Source organism: Drosophila elegans, unplaced genomic scaffold, assembly GCF_018152505.1.
Source record: "Drosophila elegans isolate 14027-0461.03 unplaced genomic scaffold, ASM1815250v1 contig_476, whole genome shotgun sequence".
Taxonomy (NCBI): domain Eukaryota; kingdom Metazoa; phylum Arthropoda; class Insecta; order Diptera; family Drosophilidae; genus Drosophila; species Drosophila elegans.
In genome coordinates this window covers 10,800,640-10,825,088 of record NW_024545863.1, presented here as the reverse complement: position 1 = coordinate 10,825,088, position 24,449 = coordinate 10,800,640, and the positions used below count along the sequence as shown (strand labels likewise).

General features: G+C 47.3%; 6 protein-coding genes across 7 annotated transcripts; 3 read left to right on the top strand and 3 right to left on the bottom strand.

Annotated features, from left to right (window-relative positions):
- Positions 1-173: 173 nt before the first annotated feature.
- Positions 174-5,405, bottom strand: LOC108141060 (gelsolin). Of its 2 annotated transcripts, none has more exons than XM_017264214.1 (7): positions 5,295-5,405; positions 4,335-4,527; positions 3,730-3,804; positions 2,582-2,777; positions 805-2,516; positions 612-737; positions 174-343 (listed from the first exon to the last, which is right to left on the bottom strand). In XM_017264214.1, exons 1-7 carry the CDS (start codon positions 5,333-5,335, stop codon positions 284-286), a joined length of 2,403 nt encoding a protein of 800 aa, XP_017119703.1. In that variant the 5' UTR covers positions 5,336-5,405; the 3' UTR covers positions 174-283. The 2 variants fall into 2 exon arrangements, with proteins under 2 accessions (XP_017119703.1, XP_041565206.1); XM_041709272.1 differs by lacking the exon at positions 5,295-5,405 and adding an exon at positions 5,173-5,288.
- A 91-nt stretch (positions 5,406-5,496) lies between these two features.
- LOC108141061 (ATP-dependent RNA helicase abstrakt) lies at positions 5,497-9,056 on the bottom strand. Its single transcript, XM_017264215.2, has 2 exons — positions 6,719-9,056; positions 5,497-5,548 (listed from the first exon to the last, which is right to left on the bottom strand). Exon 1 carries the CDS (start codon positions 8,922-8,924, stop codon positions 7,065-7,067), a length of 1,860 nt encoding a protein of 619 aa, XP_017119704.1. The 5' UTR covers positions 8,925-9,056; the 3' UTR covers positions 5,497-5,548; positions 6,719-7,064.
- Positions 9,057-9,605: 549 nt separating this feature from the next.
- Positions 9,606-11,256, top strand: LOC108141103 (pre-mRNA-splicing factor RBM22). Its single transcript, XM_017264311.2, has one exon. It carries the CDS (start codon positions 9,695-9,697, stop codon positions 10,949-10,951), a length of 1,257 nt encoding a protein of 418 aa, XP_017119800.1. The 5' UTR covers positions 9,606-9,694; the 3' UTR covers positions 10,952-11,256.
- A 696-nt stretch (positions 11,257-11,952) lies between these two features.
- LOC108141104 (guanine deaminase) lies at positions 11,953-13,981 on the top strand. Its single transcript, XM_017264312.2, has 5 exons — positions 11,953-12,162; positions 12,224-12,484; positions 12,608-12,762; positions 12,842-13,115; positions 13,178-13,981. Exons 1-5 carry the CDS (start codon positions 12,064-12,066, stop codon positions 13,739-13,741), a joined length of 1,353 nt encoding a protein of 450 aa, XP_017119801.1. The 5' UTR covers positions 11,953-12,063; the 3' UTR covers positions 13,742-13,981.
- Positions 13,758-19,737, bottom strand: LOC108141102 (cyclin-G-associated kinase). Its single transcript, XM_017264310.2, has 9 exons — positions 19,406-19,737; positions 18,672-18,902; positions 18,475-18,614; positions 17,454-18,416; positions 16,300-16,709; positions 15,860-16,233; positions 14,836-15,788; positions 14,615-14,776; positions 13,758-14,551 (listed from the first exon to the last, which is right to left on the bottom strand). The coding sequence occupies exons 1-9, from the start codon at positions 19,608-19,610 to the stop codon at positions 14,441-14,443; spliced, it is 3,549 nt and encodes a 1,182-aa protein (XP_017119799.1). The 5' UTR covers positions 19,611-19,737; the 3' UTR covers positions 13,758-14,440.
- Positions 19,738-21,413: 1,676 nt separating this feature from the next.
- On the top strand, positions 21,414-22,908 carry LOC108140998. The gene has a single exon (XM_017264072.1). The coding sequence runs from the start codon at positions 21,851-21,853 to the stop codon at positions 22,568-22,570; it is 720 nt and encodes a 239-aa protein (XP_017119561.1). The 5' UTR covers positions 21,414-21,850; the 3' UTR covers positions 22,571-22,908.
- Positions 22,909-24,449: the final 1,541 nt, after the last annotated feature.

Here is a 24,449-nt window from a genome sequence, read left to right as displayed (position 1 = left end):
AGATCAACTCAAACATTCTTAATTAAGTTTTTTAATTAATAATTTGTTGTATTTTAAATAGAAAAAGAACCAAACTTCAGCAAGTCAATTATATAAACCCCTGCAAGGGTGTATAAATAGTGTAACAAAACTAATGGCAGTGACTTCCCAAATATATTCCGTGACATTGTGGGTACATTGTAAAGTTGTTTGATTTATTATAAAATTACATTAGATACATTTTTTAGAAGGGCAAAAACAAACAAATTTTTGGTTAATTTTGCTGAGAATTGAATCCGAAGCTCTAGACTTCATTGTTGGCATCGATAATCTGTTGCTTCACATCATCGTAGCTGGGCAAATCCTGCAGGTTGTCAAAACAAAAAGGTGATACCAAAATTAATAAAAACCATATATGTATATAGTGCAGATTTCACATCGAAAAGCATGGGTAAATGTGTTATCAATCAACTTACAGATGGCGTTTGGCGATAGTTGTTAGTACGTTTAATGGCGTGAGTAAGCTCAGATTATGTTCATAATGCAACGGTGATGAGAATCAATCGATAATGGGTCAAAAGCAACAAGTAATTTAACGAAGATTAGCCGGAGACCTGCTTCGGATCACCTACCTTCCAGTAGTTGTCCTCCCAGCCAGGGAACATGCGCTTGAAAACCCGCGGCTCCTGTCCCTGGGGAACACGAATGATGCTCACCGTGTCCATGGAGCGAGCGGTGGGCTCCACTCGGATGTAATGCTGTGGACAAAGTGGGAATACAGAATTAGATGGTGGAGACCCGAGCGATGGTGTGCAATGAACCCACCTTGGCCATGTCCAGAATACTGGCATTTTCCTCCTCAGACGCGCCAGAGCCCACCCAGAGGTAGATCTCGTCGCCGGCGTCCAGCAGCATGACGTCGTCGAAGTCCAGATCCTCCTGCTCGTACTTGGCCACTTCCTCGACCCGCACACGTCCGCCGGAGCTCAGGCGGCAGTGGAAGAGGCGCGGTTCCAGCAGCGGAGCCCCAAGGTCGCCCAGGCTGCGATCGTACTGTCCCTCGCCGTTCAGTTCTTCCCAGAATTCCTCCGGCTCCGCCCCCTCCTCCACGTGCTCCAGCTCGGCGTCGTCCCAGTAGGTGGAGAAGCGCTCCACGACTGCCCTCTTCTCGAAGGCGGAGGCACCAAGGCCGTTCCAAACGAAGATCTTGTGCGACTTGCCGGACAGCAGGGCAAATGCATCGCCCGAGGCCAAGGATGAGCTGTCGGCGGGCACCTCGCTGGCCCGGATGTCGCTCTCGACGGTGCCGCGGATGCGGAACAGCTGCGCCGTCACCGGCAGTGCGGTGTACGAGGTCAGCAGCTTGCCCTTGAAGATCTTGTAGAAGTGGCGCGGCTCGTGATCCTGGTTGGCCAGCACCAGCAGACCGTTCTTCTGCCGGGCCAGAGCCAGACCCTCCTCGAAGGCTCGCTCCTTGACGGCGACGGGGGCCTTTAATCCCTGCCACACGTAGGTTATGGAGCCCGTATCGCCATTGTTGGCCTCGTAGTTGTAGGTGAGGACATAGGAGCCGAAGCCCAACAGCGGCAGGTTCTCCTCGAAGGCAACGGTGTTGACCAGGACCTCGTCGGATCCGGACTTTGCCACATACTGGGTAATGGTCTCGATGCTGTTCTGACCATGGTCGGGCATGAAGCCAAAGGCGCGACCGCCGCTCTTCTTCAGCTGGCTGACCACAGCGTCGATCTCGTCCAGGTCCAGCGACTCATCGGACCCAATGTCCAGGGCCGATCGGATGAGGCGGGTGTGCGCCATGCCCGCATCTCGCCAGGTGGCAAAGTACTGCTTGAACGGAGCTGACTCGGCGCCCTCCACAATGCGATGGATCTGGGTCCAGGCCGGGTACTTCTTGGTGCGCAGGAACTCCTGCGCCTTGGCCATGGCGTCCGTCTTCTCCTTCTGCGTGGCTCCCTTGCCGACCCACACGAAGATGCCGGAGCCGGTGTCCAGGATGAAGCACTCGCGCGTGTCCAGCATGGCCTGGGTGAGTGGCTTCTGGGCCACGGCGTCCACCTGCAGCTTGCCGCTGGCATCGCTCACCTTGTACAGCGAAACGGCGGCGGCGTCCGTTCTCTCGAACGCGCCGTCCTCGTCGGCGGTCGACTCCTCGGGCACCTGACCGGCGGAGCCGGATCCCAGCACATCAAAGAACTGCTGCTTATCAGAGTCGGTGCTGAAGTCATCGACGATCTGGACACGGGCACGGCCGTTGTGGTCCTGGTCCCTGATCTGGTTGGCCGCACTGATCGCCTTCAGCTTCTCCACGCGCTTGGCCTGGGAGCCCACGTAAACGTAAATGTCGCTGCCCGCGTCCAGAATGAAGCAATCGCCCTTGTTCATCGACGACACGGACAGGTTCACCTGGCGGACGCGCACGTTCCGCTTGCCCTTCACCTGGAACAGACGCTTCTCGCCCTGCGCATTGGTCTCCACATGCTTGAAACCAGTTCCCACGCCGCCCTGTTCGTAGCGAATGCCTGCATCGGAGGACAGGTTAATGGGGAGCTCCAGACACTTCGATCCGTCTAGCCGTCACTCTTACCGTTCTTGAAGTAGCCGAGGAAGAGCTGCGACTCGTGGTCCTGCACCTCGCGATGCTGGACTGGGCCTCCGTTCAGCAGGTCGTCCAACTGGACGGTGAGGATGGCCGCTGCTCCGGCCTCGTCGGTGGAGGTCTCGGAACCCAGCCAGAAGTGCACGTCCCAGGAGAGTTGTTTGTCCTTCTTGTTTTCAATTGTCTTGAGTGGAAAAGAGGTTTTTGAATAATACAATTTAGAAATCGAGTATTATGTGCATTGAGCTAAGTCAGATGCTAAACTTATTTGAACAAAACTATCTAAGAAGGCTACTTTTTCTCAAAGAACATGTTTGAAATTTGAAATGGAATTTCGGCTTAGCAATTTTTGGACAAAAAAATAAACCTTTGAAGGCATTTTTTTACTATTTTAGGGGATACCCCTAAAATAAATTGAAAACACTCACTTGGTTTGGAAACTCTAATGTTTCTCAATTATTTTCACTCTATTGTTGTTTCCAAGCAAGTGATCGAGTGAATCAACAGACCTAGTCTTACGTACTGGCTTATAAATTGTGAGTTAGCTTGAAGGCTACTACTTTCATAAAACATGTTTGAAATTTGTAATCGAATTTGTGCAAATCAATTTTTGGACAATTTGCAAACAAACAGCCTTTGTCGCCATTTTTTCAAAATTTTTAAATAAATTAGAAAACTTCATGGAAACTCTAATGACTTTAATATTTATCGAATGGATCAAGTGACACAGCTTTACTTACTTGCTTATAAATGTTAAGAGAATTAATTTAAACTCTATCAATAAAATTTTTAATAATGAACAACTGATCTGACAAACAAGTAATTTTATATAAAATTGAGTGAAAAGTCTTTAGCTTAGATTCGTCAACTAGAAACTGTTTTCTTAAAACTTTTAAAACCATACTATATTTTAAAATATTTAAAAATATTTCGAAATTTTTCGGTAAAACTCAGGAAACGAACCAGAAAGCCTCAAAATAATTTTTTGTTGGCTTTGGTGTTCTACTTAAAGTTTAGCTGATTGTCAAATGGGTCACACCTTCTGATTTTTTTGGCAAATAAATAATCAACCAGGTGTTTACACCTCTTCAGTAAAAATTAGATAAATTATAATAAAAATAGATAAATATACTTACATTAAGAACAATAAACGAATCTCCAGTGAAGAATTTTCCATAGTTATTTTTTGGGTAGGCGACGGGTTCGAAGTTCTGGAAAGGGTAAAAAAAAAGAACAGTAGAGAAAAAAGTTTAGTTATTCCACAGTCAATTCGTTCGATTCTAAAAATGTATTCCTGGAACCACATGCTAGGCGATATAAACAAAAGCATCCCAATTCGAACCTAATAAATTTGGCTGATGTCCGAGTTAATTAAAAAACAAAAATCCGCCACTTAATGTATACATTTTGCATATACGCAGACGGGAGAATGAATGTATTTATGAACACATGGCAGCCACACAGCGCGAGTTCAGTGAATAGGAGGGAAAATCCACTGGCCGGTGGCACGAGCCGTCCAGCTGGGAAAAAGCATCGTCGTCCGCCGTCCCACCCACTTTCTCCCGCCCCTTTCTCCTCAGGCCGCTGGTAGAAGCCACTGCATGAGCAACGCATTCGTGCGTGGGCTGCGAACTCGTTCCAAGTGATGTGAACAAGCGCCAGCTATTTATATGCTTCTCCGAACGCCAGCGAGTGAAATTAGACCCAATCCCAAACCCAAAACCCAAAACCGATGACTCACCTCGATGCGCCAGATCTCCAGGCCGGGAGTGCGACCGGCGTTGGCGAAGGCGGGATTCATGACGCGTCTGCCGGGCTGCTTGTTGTTCTGGCCGCTGGGCTGGATCTGGCCGCTCTGCACGGGGAAGGCGGGACGGGCGTTGAAGGTGCCGGCGGAGCAGGGACTGAACGAGAGTGCCACCAACACGAGCAGGCTGAAAGCAGATTGCTAAGTTTGAGTGTCATTGTTTGATTATGGGGACTCAAGAATTCGCGTAATATGTTTTTAAATTTTCTGGAAGCCTGTGCTAGTTTGGTACTTACTCTTTTATTGAAAACAACCAAACATTTTATGTTGTTTTTTTGGAAGATTTTAAGTTAGTTAAAGATGACTTTCTGTATATTAAATTAAATGGTATATTAAATGGAAGATATACAAAGCATCTGGAAAATCGATTTGTTTACAATTTGAATTACTTTTGCAATAGCAAATCATTGGATATAAATATTATTTTACAGGACAGACTAATGATTTTATTTGAATATTTTTAAACTCATTTTTTAAACTTCTTCTTAACATTGTTCTACCCTTCGTTAGGGTATAAAAAGCCGATTGGACTATATTGTCGATAGCTTATAATATGATATTCCTATAAAAATTGAAGGAGTGATAATGCAAGGGCAAACACATTAATTGCACATTGAGTTTTCTTCTTTCCGAACTAAATACATACGTCTGTTTACATGTGAGTCATGCCCATAAAAAGCCATAAAGTAATAGACACACCAAATTTGTCACAAGCTTTGAAGGCGAATATTTTAGACGCCGTATGACTTATTCCATAGCTCTACGCACTTACTCTACTTCAAACTGGTACTGGTACTGCGGTGAGTGATCTTGTTTAATTATTGCTCTGATTAACTCTATTAAATTTTAACTCTGGCGGAGCTTTCTAGACAGCGAACTGTTCACTTGCTTTACCTGGAGATGACTGCCATGCCGACGACGCCAGGCGCTGCCATTTCGAGTTGCCTCTTTCTCGGTTCGACGGCGGTTGCGGCGAGGAGAATCCCGGGTGCTTTGTTTATTGTTGCGATAAATATAACAAGCCGCGTATAGCGTATACGCCCGATGTGTTTTGTGTGTTTGGGTATTCGTTACTATGTATTTGCCTTTGTTTTTATCGCCGCGTTTGTTCCAGATCAAACAGAGACGATTTTTCCTGCTGATTTCAGCTGTAATTAAGAGAAGCATCAGGTGAGTTAAGAGCAATCTTTACACTTCTATGTGCGATGGCTCACAGGTGTTTGGCCACCCAATGAACAAAGTTTGGGAGTCGCGGCCATTAAAACTCCCCCAAACTTGTTTGAGCTCTCTTCCTAATAGAATCATTAAATAAGTATTATGGAAATAAGTTACTAGTAAATGCTATAAAAGTGGTTGTTCCTATTAGCTCCCATCTCGAATGATATCATTTTCTCATCGACAGTGTGCTATTTGATCGGAGCATAAGGCCAAAGATGTGAATAAAAAGGCGGCACGCATGTTTTCACAAATTGTCATTCAGGTAATTAGTTTTGCGACTTGACTGGTCTGGGCATGATATCATGATTGCGTATGTCGAGAGCGGCAAGCCCATTTAGCCCTTCCTTGCAACTGGGTCATAACCCAAAAAATAAAAGAAATTAAGTTTAAATTAGTGCTGCTACGTGGGAATGGAATCGAAGATAAACGAGAGTCAAATATATCTGATTGTTGATGGTGAGGCTCCTTACTTAAGTTTCAAAAGAACAAAATATGTGTCTTTGAACAACTAGAATGTATTATTTTCAAGTTTACCTTTATTCGGCAGGCAGTACACATACTCTTCACGAGTTTTGAATATGAATTATGCCTAAATGGTACTATGTCCACACGAATGTGTGTATATACAGTCAAGCTAATAGTGTGGTTAAAAGATGACAGCTACCCAATCAATCACACTTAATAAAGAGTCAACCAAGCAGGCACTCATTATTTACAAATATTTTAGACTTAATTTTTAAGACTTTATAATTGTTGGATTTTATAATTGGAATTTCCGTTTTTGTTTGACATTTGTATGGCCGTAGAATCAAAGGTTTCGACCGTAGTTCAGTTTATATTTTTCAAAACAATTGATAAGCCCAATCAGCATCCAATTTAACGAAATGAGCTCAACAAAATGATAACATTGAATGCTGTTGATCTATAGAAAAATTATTGCATTAGCATTTATGTAATCAGCCTTGAATTGTACTTATTTGGGCTTGCTAATTGTTCCTTGCTTTTACCATGTACTTTAGGGTTACACTGATTTGTGGTACAATCTTAGAGCATAATGGCTTGATAAACAGACTTTAAAACACAGATAAAACACTACTTACTTGTAGGTCAATACGATCAGCGCGACTTAAAGACGATCCCGGTGCGATCGAACGACAGACAGAGCTCTGTCTCAGACACTAAACGAAAGCCAAAGCTCGACTTTGCTTTTATAAAATTTTGCCCGAACCCGAATCGCGCTCACGATCGCTCTCTGCGGTTGCTGGATGATTGATAAGCAAAGCTCCCTTCGTGCGATAAGCAACAAGCCGAAAACAAAGTGAAAACAAATTTGAAAAATCCCAGAAACGTACGTCCGTACATATATATGTATGTAAACTAATCTCCATCTCTAGTTTATTCCTGCGTCGTAGTAACCTTCTTATAATTAGGTGGCTGGCCACTAGCTTAGTAATCCGCGGCAGTATTCGACAGATAGTCGCGACGCCCAATGTTGGAGGCCTGCTTGTTCTGGACGGCCTCCAGCTTGGGGCACTCGGTGATGCGATGACCCAGGCCACCGCAGTAGGTGCAGCCGTGGGAGTCGCCCAGGTCGAGGTGCTGGTGCTCGGCCTCTGGCGCCAACTCGTCCAGGAAATCGGGCACCTGCTGCTTACCCTCGATGAGCAGGTGCTTCAGGTCGAGCAGCACCGACTGTTCGGTGATCTTGTTGATGAGCGTGGTGGCCAGTCCTTTGGTGTTGGAGCGCCCCGTACGTCCGATGCGATGCACATAGTTCTCGATGTCGTCCGGCATGTCGTAGTTGATGACATGCTGCACGTTGGGAAAGTCCAGGCCCTTCGAGGCCACGTCGGTGGCCACCAGCACGTCTTTCTTGCCCACGCGATAAGCGTCGACGGCCCGCGACCGCTCCTCCTGATCCTTGCCGCCGTGTATGGCCACCGCTTCCACGCCCTTCAGCAGCAGGTACTCGTGAATGCAATCCACGTCCTGCTTCTTCTCGGCGAATATGAGCACGGGCGGCGCCGTCTTCTGCAGACAGTCCAGCAGGTACACCACCTTGGCCTCCTGCTTCACGTACTCCACCTGCTGGGTGACGTTCATGGACGCCGCTCCGGCACGACCCACATTTATGGTGACCGGCTTCACCAGCGCAGAGCGGGCAAAGTTCTGGATCTTTTTCGGCATGGTGGCCGAGAAGAGCAACGTCTGGCGCTGGCCCTTGAAGAAGGAGAATATGGTGCGCACGTCCTCCTCGAAGCCCATGTCAATCATCCGGTCAGCCTCGTCCATGCACAGGTAGCGGCACATGTCCAGCGTGAGGATCTTCTTGTCCAGCATGTCCATGAGACGTCCGGGTGTCGCCACCACGATGTGAACGCCGCGCGAGATCACGTCCAACGCCTCGCTGACCGGCAGCCCGCCCATGGCCAGGCAGGAGCGCACCTCGGGCATACCGCAGGCCTGCAGATGCTTGCTGTAGTGCTGGATGATCTCGTGCGTCTGCTTGGCCAGCTCGCGGGACGGGCAGATGATCAGGCCGTAGGGGCCCTCGTTGCGCTCGAAGGGCAGGCTGAACTCCTGCTCCAGGGCGAACATGATGACGGGCAGCACGAAGACCAGGGTCTTGCCAGAGCCGGTGAAGGCAATGCCAATGAGATCGCGTCCCGCCAGCACAGTGGGCAGGCCTTGGACCTGGATGGGGGTGGGCGTCTTGATGCCCTTGGCCGCCAGGCCGTTCAGTATGCCCTTGGGGAACTTCATTTCGCGGAAACTGCGAATGGGCGGACTTGGGTTCTCGCCCTCCACGAGGATCCTAAGCTGCTGGCGTATGCTCTGGCGCTCCTCCTCCGACATGGCGCGAATGTAGCGCGGCGGTCGCCAGGAGGTCTTGATGGGCTCCTCGTACTGGATGCCCTTGGCCAGCTCGGCCACGCCCATCAGCGCCTTCTGCTGGGCGATGCTCTCCATGATCTTCTCCTCCTCGCGCAGCTGCTTCTCCACGGCACTGAGCTTCTTGGCCTCCGCAATCTTCTTCAGCTCCGTGTGCTGGTCCAGCAGGCTGATGTTGTACTTCCGGCCCCAAGTCTCGGCATCGTGGGCCCCCTGCGAGTCGTCCTCGTTCTCATTCTCGCTCGAGGACTTGGGTTGCGACGTCTCCGAGGCCAGTTGCACCACCCGGCCCAGCTTCATCATGTGCTGCTTCTTCCGCTCCTTCACCGGCACGTACGGCACGTAGTCATCGTTGTCCTGTTCGCCGTCATCGGATGACTTCGAGGATTTGCGGTACCGCTTAACCTGTGACATTGTTTCGAAATTCCGAGTATGTTTTTATTTTTCTTTTGCCGGATTGTAAACAAACCCCAGCAAAGTGTGCCCGTTTCGCAACTAGCAGCCACAAAAATATACTAAACATACACGAGCATTAATAACCGTAATATAATGATTTCAAAACAAGGTGATTCCACTACAAGGTATTCTCGCGTTTTGAGCTACACAAATACCCAAAGTGTTTCCATTACAGCCAGCATCCACTTACGCACGCAGTGTGTGTTCACAATGGACTGCAGTTGTGGAGTTAGGTGCTGTTTACACTTGCATTGCGTTTTGGCGTTATTTTTTTTTTGCCCGAAACAAATTAATTTATAATGTTTTTTTTAGAAAGCTTTAAAGCTGAGAGACAAAAATGCGTAAAAGCGGATAGACAGAGGACTTGGCCGCTGATCGAACATATATACAATTTTCTGCATTGCAACGTAATACGCTCTTCCAAGGGGCCAAGTAGGTTGGCACTTGCATCTCGTCTTATAATTGACATTACCCATATTAAAAATGGAAATACATGTAACGATAAAATCAGCTAAATATCGCAGCCAAACAAGATAGAATAGATTTTATTTCCCTTTCTGTACGCTTTGACACTACGTGGATAACCAATCAGACTCATGATAGCGACAGCTATCGATAATGTTATCGATGTTGGTTCATACACCCCATCACCAATTTTGACAAGAAAAAAGTTAGCATTGTGTGGATTAGTTCAGATTTTGAGAAAAGAAGACAGACCTGCCGCCGCCATGTCCATGTCAAAGACCACAAACACCTACAATCGGCAGAACTGGGAGGACGCCGAGTTCCCTATCCTGTGCCAGACTTGCCTGGGCGACAATCCTTACGTCCGGATGATAAAAGAGCGTTTCGGAAAGGAGTGCAAGATCTGCACGCGACCGTTCACCATATTTAGATGGTGTCCTGGCGCCCGGATGCGCTTCAAAAAGACGGAGATCTGCCAGACGTGTGCGCGCCTGAAGAACGTATGCCAGACCTGCCTCCTCGACCTGGAGTACGGCCTTCCCATTCAGGTGCGCGACGCCGCCCTCAAAGTGGCGGACAATATGCCGCAAAGCGACGTGAACAAGGAGTACTACATCCAGAACATAGACGCCCAGCTGCAGGACGGTGACGGCACCGAAGCGGCCGGAGCGGTCGGCCGATCCCTCGCCGCCAACGAAATGCTTTCGAAGCTGGCGCGCACGGCACCCTACTACAAGCGGAACAGGCCGCACATCTGCTCCTTCTGGGTGAAGGGCGAGTGCAAGCGTGGCGAGGAGTGCCCCTATCGCCACGACAAGCCCAACGAGCCGGACGATCCGCTGTGCGAGCAGAACATCAAGGACAGGTACTACGGACGCAATGATCCCGTGGCCGAGAAGATCATGAAACGGGCCGCCTCGCTGCCCACCCTCGAGCCGCCGGAGGACCGCAACATCACGACGCTGTACGTGGGTAATCTTCCCGAGGAGATAACGGAGCCAGAGCTGCGTGATCAGTTCTACCAGTTTGGTGAAATCCGTTCCATTGCGCTGGTGCCACGCCAGCAGTGCTCGTTTGTGCAGTACACCAAACGGAGCGCTGCCGAACTGGCCGCCGAGCGAACGTTCAATAAGCTGGTGATCCAGGGCCGGAAGGTGAGCATCAAGTGGGCACACTCGCAGGCGAAACAGGGCACCGCCGCCAAGACAGACAGACGCTTCGATGTGGCCGGCATTCCGCCGCCCAGCGCCAAGCCGAACGACTACTTCAATCTGCGTCAGGAGCAGATCAATGTCATGCCCGCCGGCATGAAGTTGCACCAGCTGCCTTCGAATCTGGTCCCGGCGTCGGCATACCAGATGTACGGCCAGCCGACCTACGCAGCGCCCTACGGAAACGCCAGTTCCACAGCCGCGTCTACCTCGGGTGTGGGGCTCGATTCCATAAATATTCCTCCGCCACCTGGCCAAATACCCTATCCCAGTCAGGACGCCAGTCGGATGGGAGCTGTGAAGAAATAGACAATAAAATTATCTACAAATTTTGCGCTTGAAAAAAGCTTTTTTATAAAACCCCCAACAAAGATCGAAAATAAATTAAAAAAAACTCCGTGGACCAAAGCTACGTTTTCTTTCTAGCACTATTAGACTATGTATGGACCTTAAAATAAAAGGAAAAATTCATATAAAAGCGTAGAATATTTAACTTAAACCTATGTGTCTTCAGTTAATGCCTGCCTGTTCGTTTCGACGGCGAGATTTTAAAAGACTTTTCGATTTGAGATTTACCAAGCAGATTCTAGTTATAACTAAAGCAGCGTAAGTTTATAAACTGTTATTATGAAATCCTTTTTTAATTTGGCACATTTTCAGAATTATTATTATTATGAGTCTTAATTATAAATACCTTTTATTTTTTACTTTTATAAATAAAAATAAATACAATTTTTAAGTGTTATTTTAATGATTAAAAAGTATTAAAAATATTAATTTTAATTTATCAAAAATCTGACATCTATTTAGCGTAGAAAGTTTGAAGAGTTAAAAAGTTTACTCGGTATCGACAGATGTTGAACGAATAAATATATACCAAACAAATATGAATATTTATTTATTTTGTGAGTATAAACACAGTATTACTTTTATTGTGAGTGTAAAAAAAGAAAACAAAGTATCGCCACAAGAGCGTGGAAGTGATTAAATGAAATATTCTACAATTGATTTGGTTAGGTTTCATATCACAAAATGAAAAAATATATTAATTGTTATAAATGCAAGGTTATATAAACATCGGCTTGCCGAAATTTCTCTTCTTTTTTTTTGTTTGGGTTTAGTTTATCCATTTAAAAGCAGACAATGTAGCAAAATAAATCAAACCTTTTCCGAAATTCGCATTATTTCCTAAGGCTGTGTACCTATTTAAGTGACGCGCAATGTACGGATCAATCTTCAGGGTAATTTTAAGTAAGTGTCATTCCGTACAATTTATTAGGCGGCATTCACAGCGAGACGCGTGCACCTTGGCGACAATTTAAATACTTGTTGAGCTAATCGAATTCAATGCGTTCTGCGAGGTGCGATCGGAAACACGTTTCAAAACACGTTGGTGCCGTGCCCACAACGATACTTTCGACATGGCAACTGTTTTCCTGGGAACCATTGTGCACACCAAGTCCTTCAGCGAGTTCGAGTCCTTCGAGAGCGGATTCCTGGCAGTGGACGACAAGGGAAAGGTGTCCTTCATAGCCACTTTCCACAATAAAACCGTGATCTAATATGCTTTTTAACCCGCAGATAATAGGAGTGGGTCATGACTACCAGGCGTGGCTGACGAGCAACTCGCTGCAGGCCAAGAATCTGGCCGAGATTCGGCTGTCGGAGCACCAGTTCCTCATGCCGGGCTTCGTCGATTGCCACATCCACGCACCGCAGTTTGCGCAAGTGGGCTTGGGACTGGACATGCCACTCCTCGACTGGCTGAACACTTACACCTTCCCGCTGGAGGCCAAGTTCTCCGACCAGCAGTTCGCCCAAGAGGTCTACCACAGCGTTGTCGTAAGCATCATTTACACTTCTTATCAGTTTATCAGTTTTGCGTGGCACAAAACGCACAAGCGTTCGCTTTCGCTTGCTGATAATGGTAATAAAATACTACTACTAGTTTAATTGTTTACCCAGGAAGCAACGTTGCGCTGTGGCACCACCCTGGCATCCTATTTCGCCACCAACCACCTGGAATCGACGCTGATCCTGGCACGGGAGGCGGTGCGCCAAGGCCAGCGGGCGCTTTTGGGCAAGGTCTGCTCCGACTGCAACAGTCCCGCCTTCTACGTGTGAGTACCGCGTGTGACGTGGGTTGTGTGTGAGTGTGTGTGTGTGCTGACCTTACTGGGTTGCTCTTGCTCTGCACAGGGAGACAACGGAGGAGTCGGCCAGCGCCACCCTGGCGTTCGTGGAGGAGATGGGCAAGTTGGGCAGTCCGCTGGTGCTGCCCACGATCACGCCCCGTTTCGCCCTCAGCTGCAGCAAGGCTCTGCTAAAGGACCTGGGCAACATAGCCAAACGATTCGACCTGCATGTTCAGAGCCACATAAGCGAAAATCTGGCCGAGATCGAGGTGGTCAAGGGGATCTTCGGGACCAGTTACGCCGCAGCTTACGACGAGGCTGGATTGCTCACCAATAAGGTTCGTTTTTCCGGTTCCAGTTTGCCCACCTGCACCTACAATCTTCCAACTTTCATTTACAGACGGTAATGGCGCACGGTGTGCACCTGGAGGACGACGAGATCGCACTGCTAAGGAAGCGCGGCTGCTCGGTGGCCCATTGTCCCGCATCCAACACGATGCTCAGCTCGGGCCTGTGCGACGTCCAGCGGCTGGTTGGAGCCGGCGTGACCGTGGGCCTGGGCACAGACGTTTCGGGCGGCAACTCGGTGTCCATCCAGGACGCCATGCTGCGCGCGTTGGATGTGTCCAAGCACCTGGACTTCTTCAAGAAGCAGAACATTCGCGGAACGGGAGAGGCGAAGACCCAGGACCCCGGCTACGTGCAGCTGAAGTACAAGCAGGCCCTGTACATGGCCACTTTGGGCGGCGCCAAGGCGCTCGCGATGGACCACCTGACCGGAAACTTTGTCCTGGGCAAAGAGTTCGATGCGCTGCTAGTGGATGTTAGCATTGTGACACATCCCCTTCGCAGGCTGAACGTCGACGAGCTGGTGGAGAAGTTCATTTACACCGGTTGTGATCGCAACATTGTCGAGGTCTTCGTGGCCGGCAAGCGGGTTAAAAAGGGAAGCCAACCAGAATAAGGGCATTTACTACACATTTAACAGTGGCATTTCACAAGGAAACGTATATAGAGAATTTATTATTTTTTTTTTTATAGCGACAAACGTTAAATGCTGAACCGGAATTTTGCGTTTAAATATAACCTCCAATATACTCTGTTATGTACACTAGGGCTGCTAGAAGGTAAAACTAACTTTGTCCTACTCGCTTTTATACTTTATACTCTCGGAACAGTTATGTACATAAACTATGAAGTTCAATCAATTATAGTTTAATCACATATTGGCTATAAACAAACGGGTCAAGGACATGTCGTAATTAATCTAATTGCAGCTATAGTATATAGTATAGTATAGTATTTCATATACGAAACTTTGATTCATGTGGTGGATGATGGATGGATAAGGCGTGCAATCGCAATCTCCGCTTCATTTTAGTGGATGATTGGCAGATACCTTCAAACACTTTTTCGTGTTCCGGGCGGACTGCTTTGGGATGCAATAGGAGTGTTGGAATGGCTTTCTTGTTATACGAAATTAAGTAAAATGTCCACGGGTGTGTGTTCCGAATTTCAAAGGGCTGATGGCATTGGCCAACTCTTTCACTTTACACATTAAAGCTTAGACTTTTACACGAATTTACACTAGATTCCGCTAAGAGTACGATAATTACAACTAATTGCGATAAACATATGGGACATAATAGCTATAGGACGCGTTTTACGCATTGAACATATTTTGCTGCGTGGCATCGTTTTCGAAATCTGTCCATGCATTGTTCAGTTCCATAAAAATGAGCTTGGCAATCTCCTCGTTCTCGGTTCCATTATGCTGCAAAACAGAGTGTTAATTAAAGTCTTAAAAAAGAGCTCTCCATTCACACATGACACTCACCTTGTCAGGATGCACGGCTAGGCAGGCACGCCGGTACGCCTTCTTCACCTCAACCGGAGTCACCATGGTGGACATCTCGCAACGCTGCCACTTGGCATTGTCCCACAACACCGTGTGCATGGAGCAGAGCAGCGCACGGATGTTGTTCTTCTTGCCGTCGGTCTGCAAAGCGTATACTTAACATGGTTTCTTTTGTGTCTCTCCCGAAGCTATTGCCTTACCCATTCCATAATGCGCACTTTCTTGGGGTCCATGTCCTTGACCAAATCCTCCTTGCGCATTTCATTGATGGACCGCGGTCCCTGATTCATTTTGCTGCCAAAGGAGTAACCCTGCTGGCCCAGAATGTCCGCGAATATATCGGATCCCTTGGTGCCGCCACCAGCGCCAGCTTGCTGTGCTGCCTTCGGCGCATCGAAGTGGGCTCGACTGTAGTCAGGTCGCGATTGAGCCGGAGTCGACTGAGGCTGCGGAGCTGCCCTGGCAGAGGTTGTCATTGGCTGCGGCTGCGGCGGTATAAAACTCGCCTGAGGCTGCGAGGATGGTGATGGCCTGTGGGTGGGACTGGAGTACTGCGTCGGCTGGGGACTACTGCCAACGGGGGACTTGCCACTCAGTGTGCTCCGGTTAAAGTTGATGTTAAGACCGGAAGCCAGATTGGCGATGTCGGCAAAAGGATCGGCCGGAGCCTTGGTGATCGGCTGGGTTGGTGATCGTTGGTCATTCCTGGCCACCGCTGGCTTGGTCACAAAGGTTGGCAGAGCCGATGGCTTCAAGCTGGGCGCCTGGGCCTGCTCCACAGAGCCAAAGATGTCGAACAGATCGGCGTTGACCTTTGGCGGCGGCTGCTGCTGTTGCTGCAGCAATGGAGCTGCTGGAAGTATGTCCGGAATCGGCGCTGAGCCAATGCCCGAGGAATCATCGTCACCAAAGGCGCCCAGCAGATCGAAACTGGCATCCGAGCTGGGCTTGGCACTGGCCAGAGGATCCGTGGGCGTCGGGGCATCACTGTGCTGCTGGTTCAGATTGAGCAGGTCGATGGGCGGCGAAGGCTCTGCCACTGCCGTCGCAGGTTCATGGGCGATCTCTGTGACATCGGGCAGAACGAGGGGAGAGCTGGGAGAGCGATCCCTATTCCCACTGTTATGGACAGCAGGCGGGCTGGGCTTGGTCACTGGAATAGTCAGAGAATCGAATCACAATGCCCAGGCACAAAAGGCACACGGCACACTCGAGCACACCTACCAAAGTTATCCAACATCTCGGCGAATTCCAGATCCGAACTAAACAGAGCTGCTGGTGATCGCGGGGGTTTGGCCGGCAGCCATGGCGGCTTGTGGCTGGGAGGCGTTTCCGTGTCGGTCACCGTCAGCGAAAGCGAGACGCAGAAGCCCGGCGTCACCTGCTCGGGATCGGGCAGATCGTCGAGATCCTGACTGGTGAACGTGATCAGCGTTTCGGGCTCTGGAATGAAGCCCGTGTTCACTTGGAATTGACATATCTTCAGGCCCTGGGGTCGCACCATTCCCTTACGGGCGTGGTACAAAACCACCGTGACATCGCCGCAGACGGTCAAGTTGATGGGCAGAACTATTTTACCCGGCCCAGCCAGGTGCAAGCTGTAAGGGATGATGACAAAGCAAATAGCGGACTCCAATCTCGACTTATCCTCAATCCAATCTTACCGCATCTTCTCGTAATCCTGCAGTGTGCTGAGCAACAAGGTCTCGTTGCAATACACCTCCATGTAGATCCGACAGCCGTCGCGAGCCTTGGTCATCCGGGGCACTGGCTGGCAGCTGAGCGATACGAGATTGGTGTTCTTGTAGTGGGGCAGCAGGGGCGTGGGCCGCAGGATGTCGCCGAAGTAGTACAGGTAGCGGAACTCGGAGGGTCGCAGATTGATGGTGTGCCGCTTGACGGCGAACACCTGCACCGCATCCTCCGGCTCCTGCAGCAGATCAGCATACATGAGCAGTGCACAGATGACGGTGGCGGCACTGCATCCGCCAGAGTCCCCAGTCTGTACGATCACAATCGATTTGGGGTCGGCGTTGAGGAAGTTGTACATGTCGGCCGACACGGTGAACAGGCCCTAGATTAAAATATATATATAGTTATTCATTTATAAGCATTAAAATACAATCAATTAAGAGGCTACAACATTTTCTAAGGAAATAAAATACATTTGTTATGTATGATCTATTAGCTATTGGTCAGTAATCGCTTGAGAAGAAGGGTGAATATTTTCCGATAGTTTGTGATTTTTACACATTCTCGATTTTAATATGTTTTCAAGTCTCTAATAAATCAATTGAGATCGGAAATGTTGTTGAAACAGACGGACGTACAGCAACATTTATTTTTTATACAGTCGAAAATGAATTTGTCTGCCTTACTCAATTGGAAACTTCAGAACAGGGTATTGAAACGGAGTTATAGAAAATATCTTAAGAATTAAAGAAATTGTTCATATGTATTGTATAAATACGGCTGTTAAAATTGTATGTTGGTAGCTTTAAAACTGAGCGAATAAAGCACTTTAAATATTTCGAAAAACTAAAAACTAGAAAAGTGAAAGTCTTTTAGAAAAGAAAGAAAGAAACATTTAAAGTTAAAAAAAAAACTATGTACTTTTTAAAGCAGGGACACAATTTAAAAAGTCTTACGAGGTAAGCAGCGAAACTATAGTTATTGATTAAGTATTAGAACAATTTCCAAAGCTACTCGTAACAATAAATCAAACGAGTTTATATTAAAAATTACTTAAATCTGAGGTTTGTCCTATTTCGCTACAATAACGCAACACTTTAGAAACCTTTTTTCCCCATTTACATACCTGCAGATTGGGAGCATGGGCCTGTGGACACCCGTAAACGGAGCCTGCCTCAACCGTGCGCACTGGTGGCGGCAGTCGGGGCACTGTGCGTTGCCCAAAGTTGTAAATACTGATCTTCTGCGGGGCGAAACGACTCTCCAGAGACAGCCGCACATCTTCGATGTTGTTGGTCTTGTAAGCGGACTCAAAGCCGTCGGAGGGGCAGGGCATAACGAGGATGCGCGAGGTGATGTGGCTGATGTCGAGATCGGTGCGGGCGATTGATTGCTGCATTGTCTGCATCACTTTGGTGGACGTGTCCTTAATGTTCTTGAACAGCGTACCAGCGCCGCCACGCAGCGATGACAGCAGACTTCCGTGTCCATTGCTAGAGGATGGAACGCTGGCCGACGATGGCGCTGCGTTTGGGGCGGTACTATGCGATTCGGTGTAAAACTCCGACTGCACGGAGTTCTTGCGAGCGGGGCTCTCAGCCGAAAACGAGTCGATGGGTACTCCGTGCAGGTCAAGAGGCCCTTTGAGCGACCAATTATGTGTCTCCGCAATGGCTGCCAGGCGTTCGAGCACCATGACAATGTCCATACGCTCGGCGGGATTCACCTTGAAGCATCCCCTGATGACGTCGCGGAAGCACTGATACTGCGGGTCCGGCGGAAGAATGTAGTTGGCGTTGATGATCTGCAGCTTGCCGCCATCCTCGTACGGATGTCTGCGGTAGCACAGGAAGTACAGGATGCAGCTAAGAGCCCAAACATCCGCCTTTGGCCCGATCGGGTTGTTGGACCAAGTGTCGAGCATCTCGGGGGCCCGGTACATGGGTGTTGTGACGGTGTTTAGCTGATCCTCCAGCATATTGCGCTGGTTGGCACTCCACTCGAACGTCGGTGCAAGCACCTCCTTGCTGGCGGATCCAAAGTCGCACAACTTGATCTGCTTGTCGTTGCCAACGAGGAAGTTTTCGATCTGGAAACGGATACGTTTGACGATTACTTCGCTACTTGCGTTTAGCGGGCCGACTCACCTTTATGTCTCGATGGGCGATCGGCGGCGACTGTGAATGCAGACAGGCTACGGCCCGAGCCATTTGGTAGAAGATGCGCAACACCAACGGCGGATCGATGGCAGCATTGTTGGCCCTGAAACAGTCCACCAGGGAGCCACCTGCAAGGCAAACCAATTGAGATCATACATAGGTTCGTACATACACGCCACACTCACCTTTGCAAAGTTCCGTGAGGAGCAGGTACTGAGCGCCGTGCTGGGGCGTTGGCGCCGCATAGCTGGAGCCCACGAAGGCGACAATGTTGCCGTGGCCGGAGACCTGCTTGTGGATGCCGATCTCGTTGATGATGGCGTTGCAGGCCTGCTGATCGGCACCGATTAGACGCTTGAGGGCGTACTCGATGCCAGTTTGCACATCTTGGGCGACGTACACAAAGGCGTATCCGCCTGGAAAAAGGGGTGGAAGCGGAAAGAATGTTGATAACACAGCGCTGATAAGGAATGGGCTGCTCAAATGCTAATTGCGTTGGGCACAACCAAATGGGGCAGTTTGCTAGTTCGCTATCTAAGTGGTCTTCTGCCCGACGACTTCCGCTAGAGTTGCGAACTTTTGGCCGCCTTCCGGTCCGTTCTTATATAAGAACTGGTTTTGTGAAAATTCCGATCACTATGATCTGGCATGGGTGACGGTGACTCACGGGAGTCATGGAACGCGGGTGGCAAATGGAAGTGGAAGCAGAGTAAGTGGCAACGCACTGCGGATGTTAACCTTGCACTGGCGGAACAGCTATGCCTCTGTCTCCGCCTCGAAATCAGAAAGCGTAAACAAAGCGCAGTAAAATGCTGCTTGCTGGTTGGCGGCTCCACTTCCTATTGATTTTTTGCGAGTCGCGGGCCAAAACCCGCTCCGCCCCCCCCCCCCCGCCCACGCCCACGTCCACGTTCCTCACCTTCGGCGATGACACACTTGATGCGCAGCCTGTGGCCAGCCACTTCGACGACTTGGCCGACAAAGTCGTTGTCCAATCTGCCACCGAGGACACCAGCTCCTGCTGCTGCTCCTCCGCCGCCGCCACCAGCAGCCCCGTTGGCAGATGGACTGCCATCGCTGGAGGAGAAGTAGTTGAAGTTGAGCGACTTGAAGAACTCGCCCATTTTGCTGGTGGCCAACGGTAGTGCGTTTTTCTTTGTCGCTATCTGTTTCACTGTGTTATCTCGCCCGCTAAACAGAACTAAAACATTTCGATGCACTGTGGCCACAAAAAATAAAAAGAACAATGTGCAGGGCTGCAACGGTGCTGGTTCCGCAGCAGGTGCGAGTGGACTCGGTGGGTTCCGATAACGCTATGCCGCAGCCCTGGCGTGCTATCGATACCTTGATAGTTCGCTCCCATCGATATGGAGGGGCACAGCACGAAAAGTCGTGTTTTGTTTACCATTGCAGAGAGTATTTTAAATTCATTTAGATGTTTGCAAGTATTAAATATGTTCTTGATCAGCGTCAATCGGATGGTCGATCAGCCATGTTCGTCCGACCATCCAATTCTATTCTCGCAGTTTTAAATCTATCTGCATAACACTTTTCCAAAAGTTATTTTTCTGTTGCAGGTAGAATATAAGTCGGAACGAGCCGGATCGGATGACTAAATAAAACCCAATAATAAAAATTACAACTTTGCTGATTTTCAAGTTCTTTTTGTATTCTTTAAGATATTTTTAAAGTTACTGTTTGATTTTTGTTAAAATGTGGGTAAATAAAGTCGCATTTTTACGTAAATATACAATAAATATAAAAAGTTTTAATTAACAACTATTTTGGTAGTCAAATGGGCGCTAAGTACAACCATTTTGATTGTAAGTTTAAGTAATACAATGCATACAATGTTTAATAAGAAACGCAATGCCTGAAAAGAAAACAACAAAAAAAAACAAATTACGGCAAGCCAAAGGTTATATTTATCACTATTTCTCGAAGTAAATTTAAATAAATTTAAAAACAGGGAGATTACAATTTTTTAACTTAATTTTTCATTTCCGTCTTATAGAAAGAAACATTTTCGAACCAATAAAGTAGATATATACATTCTTGATTGGCATATTAGGATTATGCTGGTTCGATTAGAATAATTATGAATGAATGAAGTGGGCATAACTAGGATCTGCGTGGTAAATCTGGCTTTTATAGGCAGACGGACATTGGTAAATCAACTCGGCTTTTGATCCTGATCAAGAATAAAAGGATTTCTGGGATTTCTGGGATTCCCATTAGGGTCGGAAACGCTTTCTGCTAGCTGTTACATACTTTACAACGAATACAACCTACTCTTTTAATCTACGAGTAACGGGTATTATAAGCGGTAAAGTTTAATTTGCTTATCTTTCCTCACGTATAACGTATAATTAGTTGGTTCCTTATAATGGCCCTAATTAGTTGGAAACTAACTTTTGTTGTTTAAAAAAAAAAAAAACACACACATTAAGTACTGTAGAAGAGGGTGGTTCACTTTTGTTTCTTCTTTACATTTCTCGATATAAAAATGTAAATATGATGTATACGTTTATTAACAGATATAATAACTGTTTCGTATAAATGTTTTTTGTTTTTCAGAAGGCTATTCTAGCTGTCATGGAATAGTTATAACTATTTTTCTAAAAAGTCTTTGCCCTTTGAGTCGGCTGTGTAAACTCCCGCATGTTTGGATGTGCATCAAAAGTTGAATAATACTTCAGGCCATACACACATGTGTCTTTGAGCCAATTCAAGGTCCCAACTCTGAAAATCGACCTCTCGAGCTTCCTATGTACAGTTAAAGCAAGTTAAAGCCTCGAACCGTGGTTGGGAAACCCCCAGTCTAAGCTTCCGCCAATGGAAGTTAACGTAAACCTTTCCTAGGGCTGAGCCCTCAATAAAGTGTTTAAATTGTCTTTCTTTGTTCGGCTGAATGAGAGCTGCGTTACGTTAGTTTTTGGTCCGATGATGGCAGATATACCTACGAATTGTGCCGCAGGTTTGCGCAAATCGAGCTGTGCACTAATTTTGACACACTTTAGAGTGACAAAAGTGTGCAATTTTCTGTTTGCACTTGGCCAGCCTCACGTAACGCCTGGCAATGCAAATTACATGCCATTGGCTTATCAGCGTATCCATTAGCCGGCGAGAAGGGAGTGCAGGCAGCTGTATCGACCGCACCGATCCAACATTGACACAGTTTTTAGGCAATTGCACTCACCTATTGCCGTCACCTAATGTAAGACAATAAACATTTTCCGAGCCATTTGGCGGGCCGGTAAAGCGGCCAGGGTTTAGTGGAAAATTCCGCACTCTGTTTGGACAATTGCCGGCGAGAACACACGCTCCCGGAAAACCCCATTCCGCATTTTGGTTCTGCGAAACCATGCACTGCCAATCGATCTGTTGGCTTTTGGCCCTGGCCCTCTTCACTGCGCCGTCGGAGGCCCAGTTCTATCCCATGGCTGCTGCTGCTGCTGGCCCCGATCTGGGTGCACTGCCCCGCCTGGTGGTCTACAACCCGCTCAGCGGTCAGCAGCTGGAGCCGCTGCGCTACGGAGCTGCCAGGCAACCGCCCGTCAATGGGAACATTGTGCAGCTGCCGCAGTTGTGGCAGCCGTGCTCCTGCACGGAGTTCGCCTGCCGCTGCTGCCTGGGCATGACCTTGGGGCTTGGGGAGGGCCTCAATCAGCGGCTTTGCGCCGCCCTCGAGTACAGCCGGGCGGACCTGGGAATGCGACTCAGCGTGGAGCTAAACCAACGCACTGTGGCCAACTTTGGTTTCTCGGCCCGCAATCCGCCGGACTACTGCATGCCGTTGCTCCTGCCGCTGCCGCTCTTCAGCTGCCTGCGGCTCCACGACATCCGGACCTTTGGGGAGGGCAACATGCAGGTCTGCCTGTCGGTGGTCTTCAAGGTTTTGGCCAATCAATTCTTCGAGTACCGCTTCAATTGCCTGCGCTTCGGCGTCAATGGGGTGTTCTTCGTGCGCGACGCTCTGCAGGATCAGGAGCAGGATCAGGATCAGAACCCTGCGGAACTGGTGTCGGAGCAGCTCAATAACAAACTGGCCGATGGCAGCAGCTTCAGTTCGTACGCCCAATAGCACTTTCCTCCACTTCCCTCAATCCCGCTGTTATTCATCATGATCCATGCATATGCCGCCCGTCTATTACATGCTAAGTGAAAAAGTGAAATTTTTGTTAATTAAAAAGCCTTTTATTCGAAGCCCCCGCCCTAGCAGCACCGGGCTCTATGGAAATGGCAAAAATTGGCAGTAAAACTATGGCTTAAAATTTCTGTGAGCGATGATGCGACTGCCTCAGACCTCAATGCACATACAAACCTACAAACGGATGTAATCGTTCTTCGGGCCACTTTCGTTAACGATCGCGCTGGGGCAATTACTTTTCTGCCCGCCATCCCAAATGGGGAGTGGCAGGCGCCGACCCTTCAATCTCTAGAGACGCAAATGGTTACCGCTTCGAAAAGGGTGGGGTCAAGTTCCCAAGGGAAGCTACCGACACGAGCGGGCTGTGCTGAGAGCTAAAGATTTAAAGACTAAGACTAATTTTAAAATATAGGTACAAGGTACTTAAAAAACAGCTACCAAAAGGTGACAGAAATCTTAAAGAAACCCCTGCCTATATATTTATGGTAAGAGGTGGTGATTTAATGACCTTGGTAAGTAAAAAGTACTCAAAAAGTGTACCATTTTTAACGACAAGCTAAAAAAACCATGTTTTCCCATAAGTTACAGCATGGGAAAAACTCTAATTTTATGTTTTTAAAAGTAAAGTACAATTTTAGTGTTTTCTAATATTATTTGTTTTTTTTTTTGTTGGTTAGTATTAGTTATTTGTTAATAATTATTACCTTTGCTTATACATGCTATAAAAAATAATATATATTTAACATATAAAACACATTACGAAATCAAACTGTTGTCTTCATAATTAATTTGTTAAACCAATTAGAAACTGATTAATGGAAGTAAGGACTGGTACCATTTAATTTCCGTAAATATATCACTGATTACATAATAACCCAATCAATACATTTTTTGTTCCAATAACATTTGGCTAAGTAGAACACCTAAACGGCGGTGCTGATTGTGTCTGTGGCATTCCATGGAGTTAACAGGCGACAGTGAAGATGTCTAGTTTGATTGACAAGATGTTAAACCCCTTTGCAGATTGCCAAAAAATAAAAAACAAGATTGAGAAAAAACGCACACAAACTAAAAATGGGAGATCCACAGCTGCACGCCGTTGCACAGTGGGGCATACAGCCACTTTGACCGAACAAAACTGGACAGCCAAGCTCAATGTCAACATAGTAAGAATTTTTACATAAACGAATAGTTAATATACGAGGAAATAAAAAACTTGCTAAAAAATGGGTACGTCAAAATCGAATATGGTAGACGATTTATAAAGCATATTATTCTTCGACTAGCTGAAAATCGAATATGTTGGTTATTAACACACGTTTAAAATTTAAAAGGAAAGTAAACTAGCAAAGTAATATTATTGACTCAAAATCGAACACAGCTGCTCTTAAAAATATGCACAACACAGAAAAAATAAAAGTGTTAAGTTCTAAAACAGATGCAAAATATGTAAAAAAGAAAAAAATCTTTATTTTTATTGATTCGTATTCTTTTGAAAAAGTTTTGTTTTATTTACTAAAACGATTTAACACTGTTTTTGCACCTTTAATGTTGCATTTAAAAGCTATGGGATAAACATTTTTATGTTTAGGCTTTTTAAGGCACATTTTTTACTTTTGTATTCCTTAATCAAAAAACCCTGCTTCGGTTTTTAGTTAAGTAGTTAGTTAGTGATTAGTTTGTCCCATGGTAAATCGATAGCTAAAAGATGTTGGTGTTTCTGATGCCGCCAGTTTGCTGGCAGCGACGCAATTGCGCAATTGTTGGCTCATTTCGGCTGCCTCTTTTTTTTTTGGCGTGCTTCAGCTTTGTT